The 19,771-nt window shown below is 47.3% G+C and overlaps 1 protein-coding gene across 6 annotated transcripts in view; it reads right to left on the reverse strand.

Moving 5' to 3' along the window:
* Window positions 1–17,484: 17,484 nt before the first annotated feature.
* Window positions 17,485–19,771, reverse strand: part of CDKL3 (cyclin dependent kinase like 3) — a 73,046-nt gene continuing 70,759 nt past the window's right edge. For 3 of the 6 annotated variants that reach the window (XM_051844230.2, XM_051844231.2, XM_051844232.2), the window contains exon 15: window positions 17,486–18,743. In XM_051844230.2, coding sequence (XP_051700190.2) covers window positions 18,562–18,743 — 182 coding nt within the window. In that variant the 3' untranslated portion in view covers window positions 17,486–18,561. Of the gene's footprint in view, window positions 18,744–19,771 lie in introns of all 6 variants that reach the window. The other 3 variants (XM_070076107.1, XM_051844229.2, XM_051844233.2) reach the window with 3 other exon arrangements.

Below are 19,771 nucleotides of genomic sequence, written 5' to 3' on the forward strand. Positions count from 1 at the left end.
ATGCATGCCCCTGTCAGGGTCCTGGAGCCTGCCCGCTCCCGCAGTGTCTCTGGGTTAGATCCTGGCTCTGACTCCTGGGGCTCACTAACTCACATCACTGGCTTCTTGGTATTTCCACACTGGCTTCCTCTGTGTTGAGAATCCACGCCCGGCATCTCTCCCCGCTGTCAGACCAGGGCCCCGCTCTTTGATCCTTAGCAATGACGTCGACGAGAACAGGCTCATGGCAAGGTCTTGGGTAGGGCTGGAGTTCTCAGGCCCTTTCTAACCTCTCTTCTACCTGAGCCCACTCCTAAGCTAGGCCATGTTTGTTTATTTATGTGCTTATTTATTGGATTTTCAAATATCTTCTCAGAGGCTCAAATATCATATAAATTTTTTTAAATATTTATTTATTTACAAGTCAAAATTACACAGAGAGATGAAGAGACAGAGACAGAAAGAGAGAGATCAAACTTCAGTCTGCTGGTTCACTCCCCAAATGGCAGCAATAGCTGGGGCTGGGCCAGGCTAAAGGCAGCAGCCAGGAACTTCGTCCAGGTCTCCCAAGTGGGTGTGGGGGCCCAGGACTTGGGTCATCTTCTGCTGTTTTCCCAGGCACATTAGCAGGGAGCTGGATCGAAAGTGGAGCAGACTAGAACTGGCGGCCATATGGGATGCCGTGACAGGTGACAGCTTTACCTGCTATGCCCCAACACTGGCACCCTCATACAAATTTTTAAGGAGCAACTATTTAGAATGATCGAGAAGCTATTGTGCTACCAGAAGGCAAGGGAGATTTGCGTTGGCTCCTGAGGAAACACCAGGCCTGGGGAGGCCGCGGGCACGGTGATGAGAACTTCACCTCACTCATGAAGCCTTCGAGGCGCACACAGCACAGGGGACACTGTGTGGCCTGGCTGCAAGTGGGGCAAGGCCAGGGCTCCTTTCAGCTCTGCTAACGCTTCAGGAGGGTGGCTAGATGCTGCCCCCACAAGCTATGATTTTGTCCTTCTGAGAAAGTACCTACCCCAGAGGAAGAAAGAGGGTTGAGAGACTGTCTCATATTCCAGGAGTTCCAGTTACCTGGCCTGAGCCCCTGCAGGGTGCACCTGTTCACTTCCATTTTCCTACCACCTTTAGGGGGCCCTGGGAAGCATAATCGTGAGTGTTCACATCCCTTTAGTAAAGGACACTTTCAACGAATCAAACAGCTTTTACCTGTTACCCAAGCCCCCTGTGCCACTTACCCATTCAGAGCTACAACAAAAGGCTTCTACTGAAGAAAACCTCCCAGAGAAACTGAAGAGCCGCAGGCACAGAAGACCTGGCACTGTACAGTTCCCGGGGCTCCTCGGAATGCACAGGTGAGCAGTCCCCGCCCCCTCGGCTGGGGCTCCGGCAGGTGAATGAGAAAGTTCTGCTCCGTTGCCTCAGTCACTGCTAGGTAATCCTACATCTGCACACCAGGCTCCTGCAGTAATGCCGAATCTGCTCCACTTCCTCCAGTTCTCACCAAGAGCTGCGTTCCAGTTTCAGTGTGGAGGCCAGCAACGGCAGATGACATCACCTCCTCCCCACAATCATTCACTTCAGAGCTAAGTCACTCGCCTAAACTTCCTTTGGAAAGCCAGGACCAGGGATTAGAGTTCTCACATGGGGTACTCAGCTCGCCTAGCCCTCACGCCTATAAGACGAAAATCCTCAAAAGCAGCCCCCACGGTGTATCACTAGGGCTTGGGACTTCGACTTTACCAGAATTCTGAAAAATACGGACTTACTCCATTTGATCACATGTCGTATCTTCACATTTTATTCTTCATTCTGAAGGCATCATAGTACTCAGAGCTACAGGGTGAGAGGCCAGCAAAATGAGAAAAAAAGACAACACAGGCAAGTACATACACAACGGAGCTGTACAGAGTTGGCGTAGGCTCAGAGACAGCTGAAGAACGCAACAATGGGCTATACACTGAGAAGTTACTGACGTGTACGTCTTTCCAGAAACAAGTCATCTGTGGCCCATGGGGAGATGTGAAATACTGCCATCACGCAGGCTCTGCAGGGGGATGGTTTGGCCTGGCCTTGTTGATAAAAGAGAGTGAGGAGATCTCATAGCAAACCTAATTTTTATTATTTATTTATTATGTACTTGTGGGTGAGAAATTACAGGGATGAACTCTGCAGGAAAAGAGAGGCTGCCTCTTCATGAGCGATTCCCGTGGAGTCCGTGAACTCTCCGTGGGATGGGCCCGTGTCCTGGTGCCCTGCCTGGCTGCACGGCGGCACACACAGCTCAGGAACGGGAGCAGCTGCTGTGGACAAGGGGCTGACCTGCTCATCCCCAGCACAGTGCACCGGCATCTGCCAAGCGCCTCATTCTCTTGGTTTCTGTTTCTTTGGAAACACTTTAGCAATTTATTTGACATGTAATGGCATATTTAGTACTATTCATAAAGCTGAGAAAATACAGTCACATAAAAATGGGTTTGCATTGCAAGGGATATACTTGTGTGTGTGTGTGTGTGTGTGTGTGTGACAGAGAGAGAAGTATTTTATGTGACAAAGCCAACTGAATTATCCCACATAGAAATGATACACATATTCCTTTGTAACACTTCCTTTCAGTGTTCCGTTAAGTAGTGCTGTACTCAGGACCAGCACTGGGGCACAGTGTGTAAAGCTGCCCACCAGCTGGGGTGCCAGCATCCTATATGGGTGCTGGGTCATGTCCACCTCTGATTCACTTCCTTGCTAATGGCCTGGGAAAAGCAGAAGGTGGTCCAACTGTTTGGGGCCCTGCCACCTACATGGGAGACCCGGATGAAACTCCTGACTCCTAGCTTCACCCTAGCTGAGCCCTGGCCATTGTGACCATCTGGGGAGTGAACCAGTGAATGAGAGATCTGTCTGTCTGTCTCTCTTTCTCTCTGTTTCTCCATCTAACTCTTTCAAAATAAATAATTTTTTTAAAAAGAGAATGTTATATAAACAGGTTGATTTACAAAGTTCCTAGGAATTCACATGAAAAAAAAAAGTTTGCTTCCAAATCTTACTTTTTCTCTTATTTCCAGCAAGTCTTATTTGAAAAGCTTTAAAACTGCATGTTCTGTAAAACTAATAACTATTCTCAAATTTCCATTCTTAGAGTTTAGATTTCTTAAAATGAAAAAAAAAATTCCACGCATGCTCTCAGGAGGAACCGCAGGTTCTGGCAGCTAGGCCCGCCCTCCGCTCCTGCCCCACTAATGCAACAGCCACCTGACTGGTTCCAGGCTCGCCCCCCGCCCTTCACGCCAGGTTCTCTTCCTGACGCACATGTCCAGTCCTGCCACTTCACTGCTAGGCATTTAGTGCTTCCCTCACCCACCAAAAGTCTCCCAGCTCCTCAGCACAGCACTCAGCATTCTCTGTGGGCAGGGCCGGCTGTGGCACAGCAGGTGAAGCCACCACCTGCGATGCCCACATCCCAGATGGGTATCAGTTCAGTCCTGGCTGCTCCACCTCTGATTCAGCTCCCTGCTAATGTGCCTGAGAAAGCAGCGGAAGATGGCCCAAGTGCTTGGGCCCCTGCGTCCATGTGGGAGACTTGGAGAAAGCTCCTGGCTCCAGGCTTCTGCTTGGCACAGCCCTGGCCCATGTGGCCATTTGGGGAGTGGATCAGTGGACAGAAGATGTGTCTCTCTCTCCTTTTCTCTCTGTAACTCTGACTTTAAAAAACAAAGTTCTCTGTGGCCTGTCCCTGACTTCCTGGAACAATGTACTTCCCAGGGCTCTCCCCCTCCACAGACACCCTTCTCCACCACGTGTTTCAGAGCATAGTCCACGCTTCCCCCGGCACAGAACCACTGGACCCACCTGCAGGGTAAGGAGCACCATAGCCCAGTGTATAAGCACCCACCTTCATGTCAGATCAGATTGGACCTGGCTCTGTCACTTGCCAGCTCTGTGACTTTGAGAAAAGTCACTTCATCTACCTGAGCCACAGGTTTCTTCAGGTCTCGAATGGGATAATGACGGTGCATTTCCCATAGCGTTGCTGGGAGGATCCCATAAATGGTTATCATGATGCCTCGCGCATACCTGACTCTGCCTCTCTCTGTCACTTTGCCTTTCTAGTACAGGAAAATATACAATTTAAAAAACCATTCACTATATGCATGATGACTCTTATGCCCTGCACTTCCATCTGCCGAGGTCCATCTATCTGTGGAGCTGACACCATCCCATGCAGCCTTCCCACTGCCCCCAGGTCAGAGTCGTCGCCTCTCCTCTCAGCTCCCACATCTTACTCATGCCTCTTTCTCAGCCTCACTTGTATTATGTACAATTACTTATATACACAGCTTCCAAGACTGCTTTACGTGCAGTAAATGTCCTGGGGAATGAAAGATAAATAAAATTTGGTTCTTTTGTCACGTAAGGGCTCACATGCTATGGAGCAAACAGAAACTGGCAACTCTCATGCACGTTACCAACACTTGCTGAATAAAGTTGTGGTTCGTTATCATCATCACAAAATTCTGTTTCCCCAAGGTTCCCTTTTATGGTAGAATCTCAAGGACACACTAGATTCTCATCCAGGGACCACTTCCCCTAAAACTAAGCAGAATGTAACTCTCAACAGCAGGTACAGTGAAATGTAATAGGACTGTGCTGACTTTCGTGCCTATTGGTGCTGGTGTCACATTCAAAAGACACCATCAAACTAAGATTTCATCTACCCACAGAGCTTTCGCCAAAATACACAATGTTTTAGGGCTGTGAGTCACTTCTGGCCTCCTGTTCACCACAGTGGTTGTGATGTGTGTTCTTGGTGTATCTGTAATCCAGGGTGAGGGCTACACATCCACACTCTGTCCCCTAATCCTGACTTCGGGCAGTCAAGGCCATGAGGTAAAGGACCATGGGGCTACAGAAATCCTGACTGCCGAGGGAGTGCTTGCCTTAGACTAGATGGAGCTCTAAGTCACTGCCAGTTCTCAGTGTTGTCAAGACTTGGAGTGAGGCTGCCCAGGCTCCTGCCTCACCCACATACCAGAAGACAACACCTGCAGTGTCTACAGGGAGGAAGCAATGCAGCCGGACTGCATTCCTCACCACGTGTCATCAAGGTGGCTTCTCACAGAGGAGCAGAGGCCCTGGGGCGGCGCTATCCACCCTCTTCCAGGACCTGTGGGAGAGGCTATGCTGGCTCCTCCCCTGCCTCTGCTGAGCTCCAGCTCCGTGGGGAACTGTAGGAGAAGCAGCGTCATTACTCACGGGCGGGCAGTTCCACGTTGCTGAACATAATAATGTGCTTCCCAAACACAAAGGTCAAACGGGGGCAGGTGTGCTACGCAGCAATTAACCTGCTGCTTGCAACACCCACATCCCATGTCAGAGTGCCTGCATTTGAGTCCCGGCTCTGCTTCCCGTCCTGCTTCCTGCTAATGGGAGCCTGGAAGGCGGCAGGTGATGACAAGCACTTCCAGTCTCTGCCACCCACACGGGAGACCCAGATGGAGCTCCAGGCTCCTGGCTTTGGCCTGGCCTGGTCCTAGCTGTCGTGGGCATTTGGGAAGTGAATCAGCAGATGGAAGACTGATTTCTCACTTTCTCCTACTCTCCCTTTCTGCTGTTCTGCTTTCAAATAAATAAAAATAAAGAAATAAAACTTCTTTTTAAAAGGTCAAGGGCCGGCACTGTGGTGTACTGGGTAAAGCTGCCACCTGCAGTGCCAGCATCCCATATGGGGACTAGTTTGAGTCCCGGCTGCTTCACTTTTGATCCAGCTCTCTGCTTTGGCCTGGAAAAGCAGTAGAAGATGGCTCAAGTCCTTAGGCCCCTGCACCGCTTGGGAGACCCGGAGGAAGCTCCTGGCTCCTGATTGGCACAGTTCCAGCCACTGTGGCCAGTTGGGGAGTGAGCCAGCAGATGGAAGACCTCTCTCTCTGCCTCTGCCTCTTTGTAACTCTGTCTTTCAAATAAATAAATAAATCCTTAACAAAAATAAAAAATAAGATGGCCAAGAAAGTCAAATGATAGGCTTAAACGTGGCGAGGACAGTTCATTCCCAAAAAGGTGAAATCATTATAGAATCCCTAATTAACATCTCACACCTTAAATCAGAGTATGAACAGTGTATTTCTATGAGTCTGCTGACACTCTTCTCCTTCCTTTTGCTTTTTTTTTTTTTTTTTTTTTGACAGGCAGAGTGGATAGTGAGAGAGAGAGAGAGAGAGAAAGGTCTTCCTTTGCTGTTGGTTCACCCTCCAATGGCCGCCACGGCTGGCACGCTGCGGCCGGCGCACTGCGCTGATACGAAGCCAGGAGCCAGGTGCTTATCCTGGTCTCCCATGGGGTGCAGGGCCCAAGGATTGCACTCCCTGGCCACAGCAGAGAGCTGGCCTGGAAGAGGGGCAACCGGGACAGAATCCGGTGTGCCGGCGCCGCAAGGCGGAGGATTAGCCTAGTGAGCTGTGGCACCGGCCCTTCCTTTTGCTCTTAACAACTGAATGCTGATGGGCATGGGACTCGGAGGTCAGATGAAGCCGGACACCACCTGCGACCCTGAGGCACTCATCCGAGTCTGAATGCTCTGACATCGATCAGAGCCGTGCTCCTCAGCACTGCTGTCGGCAGCCTCCTGTCTCACTTCTACTTTATTGTTATAAAAAAAGGGGGAAATATCCTAATTGTTACCAAAGCACTAACGTTACCTCGATGCCGACACCGAGGACAGCGTGGGCAGCCTGCACTGTGGGCTTCCCGGAGGACGCCGCTCTGCAGCAGTGTGAAGGACGGCGAGTGCCCAAGCACAAGACAGAGGTGAAGAGGCTGGCCGTGTGCGGGCGGAGAGCAGGGCTCCCCGAGTGACGAGGCACAGTACGGGTCACGTCCACTCACATGGACCTGATCTCATTTCTTCATCTCCTCACTCTTTCATCTCATCCCACACCCTTCCTCGGCTTCCAGGAAGAATGAGAGCATGGTGAGATGATGAGAATCAGTCCTTGCCTAGCGTGGATTACTAACGCACAAGTGTTATTTGTCTTACTCAGCACGGTAAATGGTAGCAGCCACATAACCATCTAATGAGATGTTAAGAAGAAAGGCAGGTGCTCTTTACACAAAGACCACAGAGAACTCCAAACTCTCTGCCATGGAGCTAATGAACACCAATGATTACACAAACCAGTCACCTGTGGAAATGGCTATTGGCTTCCACAAGCCACTCGGAGAAGCCGGGATTCTCAACCCATCAACTGGGTAAGCAATAGCCTCTGACTCTAAGTGAGACCTTCAGTCCCAGAAACGTTCAACAGAACGTCACTCAGTGTCCTGGCTGGGTATTCTGTCGACTAAAACACACTCGATTCTGCTGCCAGTATTGGCACAGTGGCTAAGACGGCAACTGCGGGGTTGGCGTGGCACAGCAGGTTAAACCACTTGTTACCCTAGCTTCCCATATCAGAGAGCAGATTCCAGTCTTGGCTGCTCTGATTTGGATCCAGCTCCCTGTTAATGCACCTGGGAAAGCAGAGGAAGATGGCCTGATTATTTGGGCCCCTTCCACTCATGTTGGAGACCCAGGTGGAGTTCCAGGCTCCTGGTGTCAGCCTGGCCAGCCCTGGAGGCTGTGCCCATCTGGGGAGTGAATCAGTGAATGGAAGAGATATCTCTGTCTGTCTCTGTCCCTTTCAAATAAAATAAATAAATCGTTAAAGAAAACGGGGCATCCTGCATCCCAAACCAGAGTCCCAGGTCCCTCCCTCCCTCCCTTCCTTTTTTTCTTTTTCAGGCTTCTTTAAAAAAATATTTTATTTATTTATTTTAAATATAGACTTAAAGACAGAGAGACAGAAGACAGAAAGGTCTTCCATCTGCTCATTCACTCCCCAAATGGCTGCAATAGTCAAAGCTGAGCTGATAAGAAGCCAGGAGCCAGGAGCTTCTTCCAGGTCTCCCAGAAGGGTGCAGGGTCCCAAGGACTTGGGCCATCTTCTACTGCTTTCCCAGGCCATAGCGGAGAGCTGGATGGGAAGAGGAGCAGCTGGAAAGCTGGGACTTGAACTGGTGCCCATACGATGCTGGTGCTGCAGGTGGAGGTTTAGCCAACTAAGCCACAGTGCTGGCCCCCCAGATCCACTTCTGATTCCAGCCTCCTGCAGGTTCACACTCTGGGAGGCAGTGGGGTATGGCTCAAGTACTTGGGGCTCTGACATTCAAATGGGAGACTTAGGCTGAGTTCCAGGCTCCTACCTTTGGCCTGGCCCAGCCTCAGCTATTGAAGGCATTTGAGATGTGACCAGATGATGCCTCTGTCTTGCTCGCTTTGTCAATTTCAAATAAATAAAAATAAGAAAGAAGAAAAATCAGGGACTTGATTCAAACAGAATGTTAAAAAAAGGGCACTTAGAAATTTGGAGATCTGAACATTGACTGGCTATTTGATGGCATTAAGAACCTGTTAATTTGTAGGTATGATAAACAATCACATCCTTATTATTACAGCCTTTAGCTTTTAGCAAAGAATGCTGAGTCAAGAGTATTGTTTAGTTGTCAGCATTCTAGCAGCCTGTAACACCAGCATCCCTCTATGAGACACTGGATCCAATCCTAGATACTGCTTCACTTCTGATTCAGCTCCCTGCTAATGTGCCTGGGAAGGCACTGGAAGGTAGCCCAGGTACCCTACCACCCACATGGAAGACCAGATGGAGTTCTAGGCTCCAGGCTTCCTTATGGCCCAGGCCCAGCTGTTTCAGCCATCTGGGGAGTCAATCAGCGGATGGAAGATGTCTCTTTCTGTTTGTCCCTCTCTGTTAACTCTTTCAAAAAATAAATCCTGAGGCGGCGAGCAGGGAATGAAAGGCAGAGTTCCAGAGACAGGGAGAGACAAGACACACAGAGAGAAATCTTCCATCTGTTGGCTCACTCTGTGGTGGGTCAGGAGGAAGCAAGGAGCCAGGAGCTTCCTCTGGGTCTCCCATGTCAGTGGCAGCAGCTCAAGCACTTGGACCATCTCCTACTGCTTTCCCAGGCCACAGCAGGGAGCTGGACCAGAATTGACGCAGGGCCCGATGCTGTGGCTTAGTGGGTAAAGCTGCCCTTTGCAGTGCCAGCATCCCATATGGGTGCCAGTTTGAGTCCCAGCTGCTCCACTTCCAGTCCAGCTCTCTGCTATGACCTGAGAAAACAGTAGAAGATGACTCAAGTCCTTGGGCACCCATGTTGGATACCTGGAAGAAGCTCCTGGCTCCTGGCTTCGGATCGGCACTGCTCCAGCCATTGCGGCCATCTGGGGAGCAAGCCAGCAGATGGAAGACCTCTCTCTCTACCTCTGCCTCTGTGTAACTCTGCCTTTCAAATAAGTAAACAGTCTTTTTAAAAGAGTCTTGTTTAATGCTGAATAGTCAGCATTCACACATTATCTGGCAAATACTTATATTTTGTAAATCACTGATGGATGCAAGAAATGTGTACTTTTTTAAAAGATTTATTTATTTGAAAGTCAGAATTACACACAGAGAGAAGGAGAGGCAGAGAAACAGAGAGAAAGGTCTTCCATCTGCTGGTTCACTCCCTAATTGGCCTCAACAGCCAGAGCTGTGCTAATCTAAAGCCAGGAGCCAGGAGCTTCTTCTGGCACTGCAGGTGCTGGCTTTATCTCCTATGCCACAGCGCCAGCCCTGTGAACAAACATTTTTTTAAAAAGTTGTATTTATTTGTTTGAAACAGCTACAGATAGATAGATAGAGAGAGAGAGAGAGAGAGAGAGAGAGAAAGAATCTGCCATCCACTGGTTCACTCCTCAGATGGCTGCAATGGATAAAGCTGAGCCAGGAGCCAGAGGCTTCTCCCAGTTCTCCTACATGGAGGCAAGGGCTCAAGCACTTGGGTTACTTTTGCTGCTTTTCCCAGGCCTTCATCAGGGAGCTGGATTAGAAGTGAAGCAGCGAGGACATGAACGGGTTCCCATATGGTATGCTGGCGTGGCAGGTGACAGCTTTACCCGCTATGCCACAACACTGGCCCCACAAATTTTTTTTAATGCTGGGAAAAAGAGACATAAAAAAAGTTGGGGAAAATAGTTGCAAAAGAATATGCACCTTGGGGCCGGCGCTGTGGTGTAGCGGGTTAAGCTGCAGCCTGCAGTGCCGGCATCCCATATGGGCGCCAGTTCAAGACCCAGCTGCTCCACTTCCCATCCAGCTCTCTGCTGTGGTCTGGGAAAGCAGAAAAAAATGGCCCAAGTCCTTGGGCCCCTGCACCTGCCTAGGAGACCCGGAAGAAGCTCCTGACTCCTGGCTTCAGATCAGCGCAGCTCCTGCCATTGTGGCCAACTGGGGAGTGAACCAGCAGATGGAAGACCTCTCTCTCCCTCTCCTCTCTTTGTGTAACTGACTTTCAAATAAATAAATAAATCTTTAAAAACAAAAACAAAATATACAACACAATACAACCTTCTAACAGCACTTGCACTGGGAGACGAGGCTGAGAAGACAAGCACAGGAACAAGAGTCACAGGAGCCAGAACCATAGTCACTGGGGATTCAGGAAGGAGAACACAATTGGGAAGGGTTACTGAACCGGGCTTCCACTATTGTTGTAAAGTTCTACACCTTAAAGTGAGTCATGGACACAGAGGTGATTATCTTACTATCCTCCATGCCTTTTTATATTTCTGAAACTTAAAGAATAACAATAAAACAAACTCCCTTGAGCCCCTGAACCAAGTACCCTAACATTACAGGACCATTCAAACTGCGGTTACGCCTCTTTGATCACATTTCCCAGAGCTACTACCTTGAATTTTTTGTTTATTATTCATTGCTTCTATTTATAATCTAACCATACGTTGTGAATTTTAAATAAATTTAGCTTTGCCTGTGTTTAATGTGCATATGTGGTGTCACATGTGACAATGTGCTGGTCTGCATGTGCCTTGCTTTTTTGATGAAAAGGTAGTGAGAGTTATCCAAGCCAATGCTGTCACTGTCGTTCACTCATTTCCTCTGTGCGTGTGAACAAACCCTGCACGGCACTGAGGGACTTCAGAACTGCTTCCAGATTGTACAGATATCAAACGACACTGCTGGGAGCATCTTCACCCTTGTCTCTCCTGAAGTCCACGTGCAAGACTTCCTCTGGGATAACCATCAAGGGCAGCAAGGATAGCTGGTGGGGGCGCCCGTCAACCGCTCTACTAGATGATGCCACACCGTTCTGCAGTGCCTGTCCCAGCTGACATTCCCACAGCAGCGCGGGAGAGCTCCCACTGCTCCACATCCTCGCCGTGTGGACAATTAGCCTTTGCCAGTTGGGTGAGAATGAAAACTGGAATGTGCAGTTTTTTTGTTTTGTTTTAAGGACTTACTTGTTTATTTGAAAAGCAAAGTTCCAGGGGCAGGGAAGATTGCCCATCTGCTGTTTTATTCCTCAATTGGCCACAATGACTGGGGCTGGGCCAGGGTGACTCCAGGAGTCAGGAACTCCATCCAGCTCTCCCACATGGGTGCCTTCCAGGATGCAAATAGGCACATTAGCAGGAAGCTGGACCAGAAGTGTACAGCAGCCAAGACTCAATGCAGGCATCCTATACTAGATGTGGGCATCTCAAGTGGCGACTTAACTGCTGTGCCAAACCCTGCCCCAGGATAAATTGTTTTAACAAGGGATGAGACTAAGTTGAAGATGAGGCCTGCAGCAGATCATCCACATCAATTTGCAAGGAAAAAATCAGTCATTTGGGCTCTACTTGAGGAGGATTGACTATTCACAACACAAACCAAAGCCAAGACTATAGATATATCAGCTGTTCAGCTTATGCAATTTTGACTGAAAAATTAAAGTGGAACAAAATTTATCCTTAACAGGTGCTACAACTGTTGGATCCAATCAGCTGCAGGCAAGACCAGAAAAGTCAATGGAACTTCTAAACCACTGAGATCAAGACACTAAAGCAAAAAGAAGATGTGCCCTAAGAATCTATTTACATATGGGTAGTATGTTTTCATTTACAGAAAACTCAAGGGGCCAGTGCTGTGGCACAGTGGGTAAGGCCGCAGCCTGCAGTGTCATCATCCCATATAGCCGCCGGTTCGTATCCTGGCTGTTCCACTTCTGATCCAGCTCTCTGTTGTGGCCTGGGAAAGCAGTAGAAGATGGTTCAAGTCCACGGGCCCCTGCACCCACAAGGGAGACCCAGAAGAAGCTCCTGGCTCCTGGCTTTGGATCGGCGCAGGTCCAGCTGTTGAGGCCAATTAGGGAGTGAACCAGCAGATGGAATACCTTTTTCTCTCTCTCTGTCTCTCCTTCTCTCTGTGTGTAACTCTGACTTTCAAATAAATAAATAAATCTTAAAAAAACAAACCCTCAAACCTAAAGAAACTAACTGATGATGCTAGAAGACAGATATTGGTGGCCCCTGGCAGGGGCACTGACTGAAGAAGAATAGAGGATGATGTAATTTGTCCTGCTTTGGATGGTGGTTACTGGAGTATATTTACTTTCACAATTCATGAAACTAAACAGCTAGGACCCATGCATTTTATTTTATATAAACTACACCTTAAAAAAGAAAATATTATTAGGAAATTGAATGGACTTGGAGCTAATATTTGCAAAGCCTGCCAGTTAAGATGCCCCTGTCTCTGGCCAGCACTGTGGCATTGTGCTAGGGCTACTGCCTGTAGTGCCAGTATCCCATATGGGCACCGGTTTGAGTCCTGGCTGCTCTGCTTCTGATCCAGTGCCCTACTAATGCACCTGCGAAAGCAAGAGAAGATGGTCCAAGTCCATGGGCCCCTACACCCACATGGGGGACCAGATGAAGCTCCTGGTTTCAGCCTGGCCAAGCCCTGGCCGTGCGGCCATCCGGGGAGTGATCCAGCAAATGGATCCCTCTCTGCCTCTGCCTTTCCTTCTCTGTAACTCTTTCAAATAAATAAATAAATTTTTAAAAAACAAAAGAAAAATGCCTCTGTCCCATATTAGAGTACCCACGTTCAATCACCAACTCTAACTCCTGATTACAGCTTTCTGCAAATGTGGATCCTGGGAGGCCGCAGTTACAGCTCAAGTAATTGCATTAAACTCCTGGCTTTGGCTTCCTCCTTACGCTTTTCATCCAAATCCAGCCACTGTGGACATTTGGGGAGTGAACCAGCAGATGGGACTGCATTTGCTTTCTCTTTTTCTCTCTCTGCCTCCCTCCTGCCTCCCAAATAAACAATTAAAATAAAAATGTGCTATAGCAAAAGCTGTGCTTAGAGGTGCATTTATAGCCTTAAAATGCTTCTTAGAAAAGAACAACAGGGGCTGGTACTGTGGTGTAACAGGTAAAAGCCGCTGTCTGCAGTGCCAGCATCCATATGGGCACTGCAGTGCCAGCCATATGGGCACTGGTTCAAGTCCCAGCTGCTCTGCTTCTGATCCAGCTCTCTGCTATGGCCTGGGAAAGCAGTAGAAGATGGACCAAGTCTTTGGGGGAGTGAACCAGTGGACAGAAGACCTTTCTCTCTGTCTCTCCCTCTCACTGTCTGTAACTCTACATCTCAAAAAAATAAATAAAAAATCTTAAGAAAAAAAGAGAGATAGAGAGAGAAAAAAAAGATGGTTCAAGTCCTTGAGCCCTTACACCTACATGGGAGACCTGGAAGAAGTCCCAGGTTCCTGGCTTTGGACAGGCGCAGCACTGGCCATTGAAGCCATTTGGGGAGTGAACCAGCGGATGGAAGACCTCTATACCTCTGTAACTCTGCCTTTAAAATAAATAAATAAAATCTTTTTAAAAAAACCCAGATGCTATTTATGTTAGAAAAAAAAAACAGAATTAATCTAAAGAGAGTAGAAGGAAAAAAATAAGATAGGAACAGATATTAATGCCACAAAACATAGAACAGAGAAAAATCAAACATATATCAGAGAAAATCAAAAATTTAAATTGATAAATTATTGGCAAAAATTATTAAGAAAAATAAGAAAAACTATAAATTACTAATACCAAGAATGATAAAAGGAACTTTACTAGGAAACTATAGACTTTCCTAAAACAGTAAGATATTGTGAAGATCTTTATGCTGCTAACTTTGAAAACTTAGGTGAAATGGACAAATCCTTCAAAAGCAAAATCAACACATGAAGCCAAAAACTCTCACTAAAAAAGGTCAACCAACACCATACGAGCCCCAGAGACTCCAAAGAAGGCAGGAGACGCTCCACAGGCAACAGGCCAGCTGGGCGCAAATCAGCGCCGGAAGTTCCAGGAAGTGATGACTTCCCGGAAATGTTCTCTAGATCTTCATTTCAGAAAACCTAGCCAGACAACGGCACAGGACCAGCAGCCCATAGCAAACAGCTGCCCCCTGCCAGGGCCAGTGGAAGCCTCGTCTTTCCGCTTGGCTTTGTGCCCATCACAACGTGCTGCCCTTGACCATTTCAGCTGACCTGTCCACACCCACGTGACCACACGCTCTTCTGCTCCCTCAGGCCCCAGCCTTCCTGATTCCACAGGAGATCCAACAACCACACACAAACAGGCGGGGCTGCGGAAGCACCGGTGCTGTGTGCTGTCACCCCCAGAGTGTCATACCCTACACGTGGATTCCAGTTCGTTATCTGACAGAAGTTTGTGCAGTACCAGCAGAAACTTTAGAGAGACTACAGAATGGCTTAAAAAAAATCTACAGATGTGTTTGTTGAATAACCAAAAGAAACGAACTAAGAAGAAGCAGAGACCCCATGGTCCAGATCCCAATATGTTTGTGTGTAAGAATTCTTCATCATAAAATCAAACTCTGAAAACTTTAGTTTTAGTTTCTTTTGGGAAAGGAAAGAATGGCAAGAAAGATGAGCGGGAGGGAGGGGAGAGAAAGGGGAGGGGAGCAGAGATTCCCACTAACAGAACTCCAGACGGTTTCCCCACATTGTGCCCTGCACATCAGAAAGGAAACCAATGATACACAAAGTATTTCAGGGAACAGAAATAAAGGAGGGGGACACTTTCCACACCAGGTCAATTTTCCTATAGTGTGCTGGGCACCCAAATGATCCTCAAGTGATACAAAACAACAGGGGTTCATATGATCTTATCTGTCAGTTGTGGACTGGCTGCAGCTCTCAAGGCCATGGGCTTGCTGTGCCTGCCATCTGTGTCTTCTTTGCTGCAAGCTTAAGGAGCAGCCCCGCAGCTGACACTTGGTGTTTTCATGTTCCAGTATCAGAGCACAAAGAGCAAGAAGGCTGACAGAGACCTAACAGTGCTTGACGCTTCCCGCTCAGCCATGATGGACTTCAGCTCCATTCACGTGCCATTGGCCAAAGCAAGTTACACCGCCAAAGCCCAACTCAGCGGGGAAGGAATTTAGTATTTTTTTTTAATCACAGGCATTGCTGCAAATCATAGGGTAATAGGCAAGGAACTATCTCTTTGGAGACAAACAGAATGACTATTTATAAATAGCAATAAATAACTTACTACCCACTCAGTTTTAGTAGGTCAGCACAGCCTTGATCCAGTATCTGAGAAGATCACAAGAAAGAAAAATTACACTCAAAATGTAGATGTGAATGTTCTAAATAAAACACCAGCATCTTGATTTTGGCAATACATAAAAGGCATGGGAAAGTTTTTAACAACAGACTGAATTTTTACAACAGACAGTTCATCAGAATTTCTAAGTTTTCTCATGTGAGTTTTTGTGGGATTCTTCAAAGGATCTGTCCACATTGTTGAGTCAGATTTACTGATGCAGTTATTCATGATATTCATGATAGCCCGCGTTTGATGTCTGTCGACGCTAGTCACATCCTTCTTCAGGCCTGACACTAGGAACTGTGTTCTCTCTTCCTTTCTTGATCACTCTTTTTTTTTTTTTTTTTTTTTTTTTTTTTTTTTTTGACAGGCAAAGTGGATAGTGAGAGAGAGAGACAGAGAGAAAGATCTTCCTTTGCCGTTGGTTCACCCTCCAATGGCCGCCGCACCGCGCTGATCCTAAGGCAGGAGCCAGGCGCTTCTCCTGGTCTCCCATGGGGTGCAGGGCCCAAGCACCTGGGCCATCCTCCACTGTACTCCCTGGCCACAGCAGAGAGTTGGCCTGGAAGAGGGGCAACCGGGACAGAATCCGGCGCCCCGACCGGGACTAGAACCTGGTGTGCCGGCGCCGCAAGGTGGAGGATCAGCCTAGTGAGCCGGCCTTGATCACTCTTATCAGTAGTTTAGCTTTTTATTAATCTTTAAAAAAAAAAAAAAAAAAAAAAAAACAGCCTTTGGCTATGTTGATGATCTCAACTGTATATTGTTGGGTTCTATTTGGGAATATTTCTTAGGTTTTTTTTTTTTTTTTTATAGATTTATTTACCTATTTAAAAGGCAGAGTGAGATAGGGAGAAACTGAGGAAGTGAGGCCTCCCATTTGCTGGTTTACTCTGCAAACGCCTGCAACAGCCAGAGCTGGGCCTCACTGCAGTCAGAAGCCAGGAGCTCCACCTCGGTTTCCACGTGGGTAGCAGGAACCCCAGCACTGAGTCCAGCACCGGCTGCCTCCCAGGCATATAAGCAGGAAGCTGGGTTGGAAGCAGAGGATCCAGCGCTCAAACCAGGTACTCTGAATGGGACTTGGGTTTCACAGGCCACTGTGTCCCAGCACCCACCACTCGTATGGTCTCACAGGCCACTGTGTCTCAGTACCACCACTCGTATGGTTTTCAGGTCTATAATCATGGAGGATATTGGCTGGCAGTTTTCTAGTAACAACTCCATGTGCTCCTGGCCTAGCTGAAAGTCGCCCTGTGAAACAGATTAAATAATGTTCACCCCTCCACTTCCTGAGTTTGTTCCATGGAATTCATGAATGAATTCACCTTCAGCTGACATTTTCCTTGCAGCAAAGTTTTAAATTAATAATTCAATTATTTAATAGATATAACATTATTCCAATTTGTTACTCCAATTTTCTAATTTTTTTAATGATTTGTTTATTTGAAAGAGTTAAACAGAGAGAGAAGGAGAGGCAGAGAGAGAGAGAGAGAGGTCTTCCATATGCTGGTTCACTCCCCAACTGGCCACAATGGCCAGAGCTGTGCTAATCTGAAGCTAGGAGCTTCATCTGCCCTCTCCCAGATGCATTAGCAGGAAGATGGATCAGAAGCAGATAGGCCGGCGCCGCGGCTCACTAGGCTAATCCTCCGCCTAGCGGCGCCGGCACACTGGGTTCTAGTCCCGGTTGGGGCGCCGGATTCTGTCCTGGTTGCCCCTCTTCCAGGCCAGCTCTCTGCTGTGGCCAGGGAGTGCAGTGGAGGATGGCCCAGGTGCTTGGGCCCTGCACCCCATGGGAGACCAGGAAAAGCACCTGGCTCCTGGCTCCTGCCATCGGATCAGCGCGGTGTGCCGGCCGCAGCGCGCCGGCCGCGGTGGCCATTGGAGGGTGAACCAACGGCAAAGGAAGACCTTTCTCTCTGTCTCTCTCTCTCACTGTCCACTCTGCCTGTCAAAAAAAAAAAAAAAAAAAAAAAAGAAGCAGAGTAGCTGGGATTTGAACCAGCCACTACAATATGAGATGCAGTCGTCTCAAACAGTGGCTTAACCTGCTGCACCACAACACCTGCCTTTCTTCTACTTCCTACAAGGATTCAAAGCTATAAGCTTCCCTCTAACCACTGCTTTGGCTGCATTCTTCAAATTTTGATATGCAGTGAGGGAAGATATAATGTTTTTTTTTACAGTCATCATTGAACTTCATATAATTAAGTCCAAAAGATTTTCTAATTTCCTCTTTGATTTTTTTTCTCTATTGTATAGATAATTTAGAACTGGCTGCTTGTTTTCCAGATACTTAAATTTCCTAAATATTTTATTGTTATAGATTCTAATTTGATTCCATTTTAGACAGAGATTTCAATCCTTTTAAATTCACTGACAGTTCTTTTATAGCTTAGTGTTGTATTTGCACTTGAAGGCCAGCACCACGGCTCACTAGTCTAATCTTCTGCCTGCGGTGCCGGCACACTGGGTTCCAGTCCTGTTTGGGGAGACGGATTCTGTCCTGGTCGCTCCTCTTCCAGTCCAGCTCTCTGCTGTGGTCCAAGAGGGCAGTGGAGGATGGCCCAGGTGCTTGGGTCCCTGCACCCGCATGGGAGACAGGGAGGAAGCACCTGGCTCCTGGCTTCAGATCGGTGCAGTGCCAGCTGTAGCGGCCATTTGGGGGGTGAACCAACGGAAGGAAGACCTTTCTGTCTCTGTCTCTCTCTCTCTCACTGTCTAACTCTGCCTGTCAAAAAAAATTTGCACTTGAAAAATAAAAGTATATCCTCTTTTTTGGTATAATGTCCCACAAATTTCAGTTAATTCACGTTGGTTGGTACTGTTATTCAGATCATGTCTTCACCAACTTTCTATTTGCTTGTTCAATCACTTATTTAGGAAAGTGTGCTGTGCTCTCCAACTATATTTGTTAATTTGTCTTTAAGTAGCTGCTTTATTTATTTAAAGCTCTATTATCACATGTATTTAAAATTTTACATTTTCTGATGAGTTAACTTTCTTATCATTATGACATCCTTCTTTATTCTAGGTATTCCTTGCACAATGGACGGCATCTAAGTCATTCTAGTCCTCTCACCATCACGGACACCGTCCTTTTCCCATCCTTTTACTTTAAGTTGCAACTTTATATTTAAAGTGTGTTTCCTGCAGTGCACAGTTGGATGCGGCTGTTTTTTCCAGGCGGACATATGTGCTTGGGACATCAGGACTTCCTTTTTCTCCATGAGCAGACTCCCTATTATGGACAGAGTATTTATTATTTTATCTCTACTGTTGGTGTATTAGTTATACTGCTTTGCTTTATTTATATTTTAAGTTCTAGGTTTTCTAGTATGCATCTTTAAATTTATCACAGCCTATCTTCAGATAGTACTAAGCACTCCATGTGCTCACCTAAAGACATGATAATGCGACACTGCCATCTTCCCTCTCTTTGTCTGTGCCATCGTTGCTGTATCTTTTACCTCTTAGTACATTACATAAGCCACAATACATTGTTAGTTTTTACTTTTTAAAACATTAAAAATGACATAAATTTCTTGTATAATAATGCACCTGTTTATAAGGTCTGATGCTCTTCATCTCTTTGTGTAGGTTTTTTTTTTAAAAAAAAGATTTATTTTATTCGAAAGCAGAGTGACAGAGAAGAGATATTTGATTCACTTTGATTTACTTGCCCAAATGGCCACAATAGCTGGGGTTAGGCCAGGCTGAGGCCAAGAGCCAGAAACTCCATCTGGATTTCCCCACGTGGGTGGCAGGGGCCCAAGTACCAGGTGTGTAAGAAACCTCCACTACTGGGGGAGTTGAGCACACAGGAAAACTCAGGGTGGTGTACAAGACAGCTCCGTTACAGGAGACTGAGCACAAGAGGAAACTCAGACAGACAGACAGCTCAAAACAGGAAATCAGAATTCTAGGCCCATCTAGGGAAGGGGGGCTGAAGAGGCTCCCTCTGACAAGTCCCCAGACAGCCCGCTGGGGAGAATCCCGGCGTCCCAGGGGGATGCCTCTCAGAACAGGAACAAAGAAAAGCAAAAAAAAAAAAAAAAAAAAATATTAAGGATTGTGTTTTATTTGGCCTAAAGCCCCAATCTGTGAACCCTTGGTCTGTCGGCCCATCTGGCCCAGATGAAGACTGAATGTACCGGATTCCAATTTTCTATGTGAACGACAAAACCTCATCCTCACAAGAAGCAGGTCATACTGTCTGCTGGATGAAGGAGTCGACCCCTCCATGCCCCGCAAAAAGAGAATGTCAAG

This window comes from Oryctolagus cuniculus, chromosome 6 (genome assembly GCF_964237555.1).
Source record: "Oryctolagus cuniculus chromosome 6, mOryCun1.1, whole genome shotgun sequence".
NCBI classification, from domain to species: domain Eukaryota; kingdom Metazoa; phylum Chordata; class Mammalia; order Lagomorpha; family Leporidae; genus Oryctolagus; species Oryctolagus cuniculus.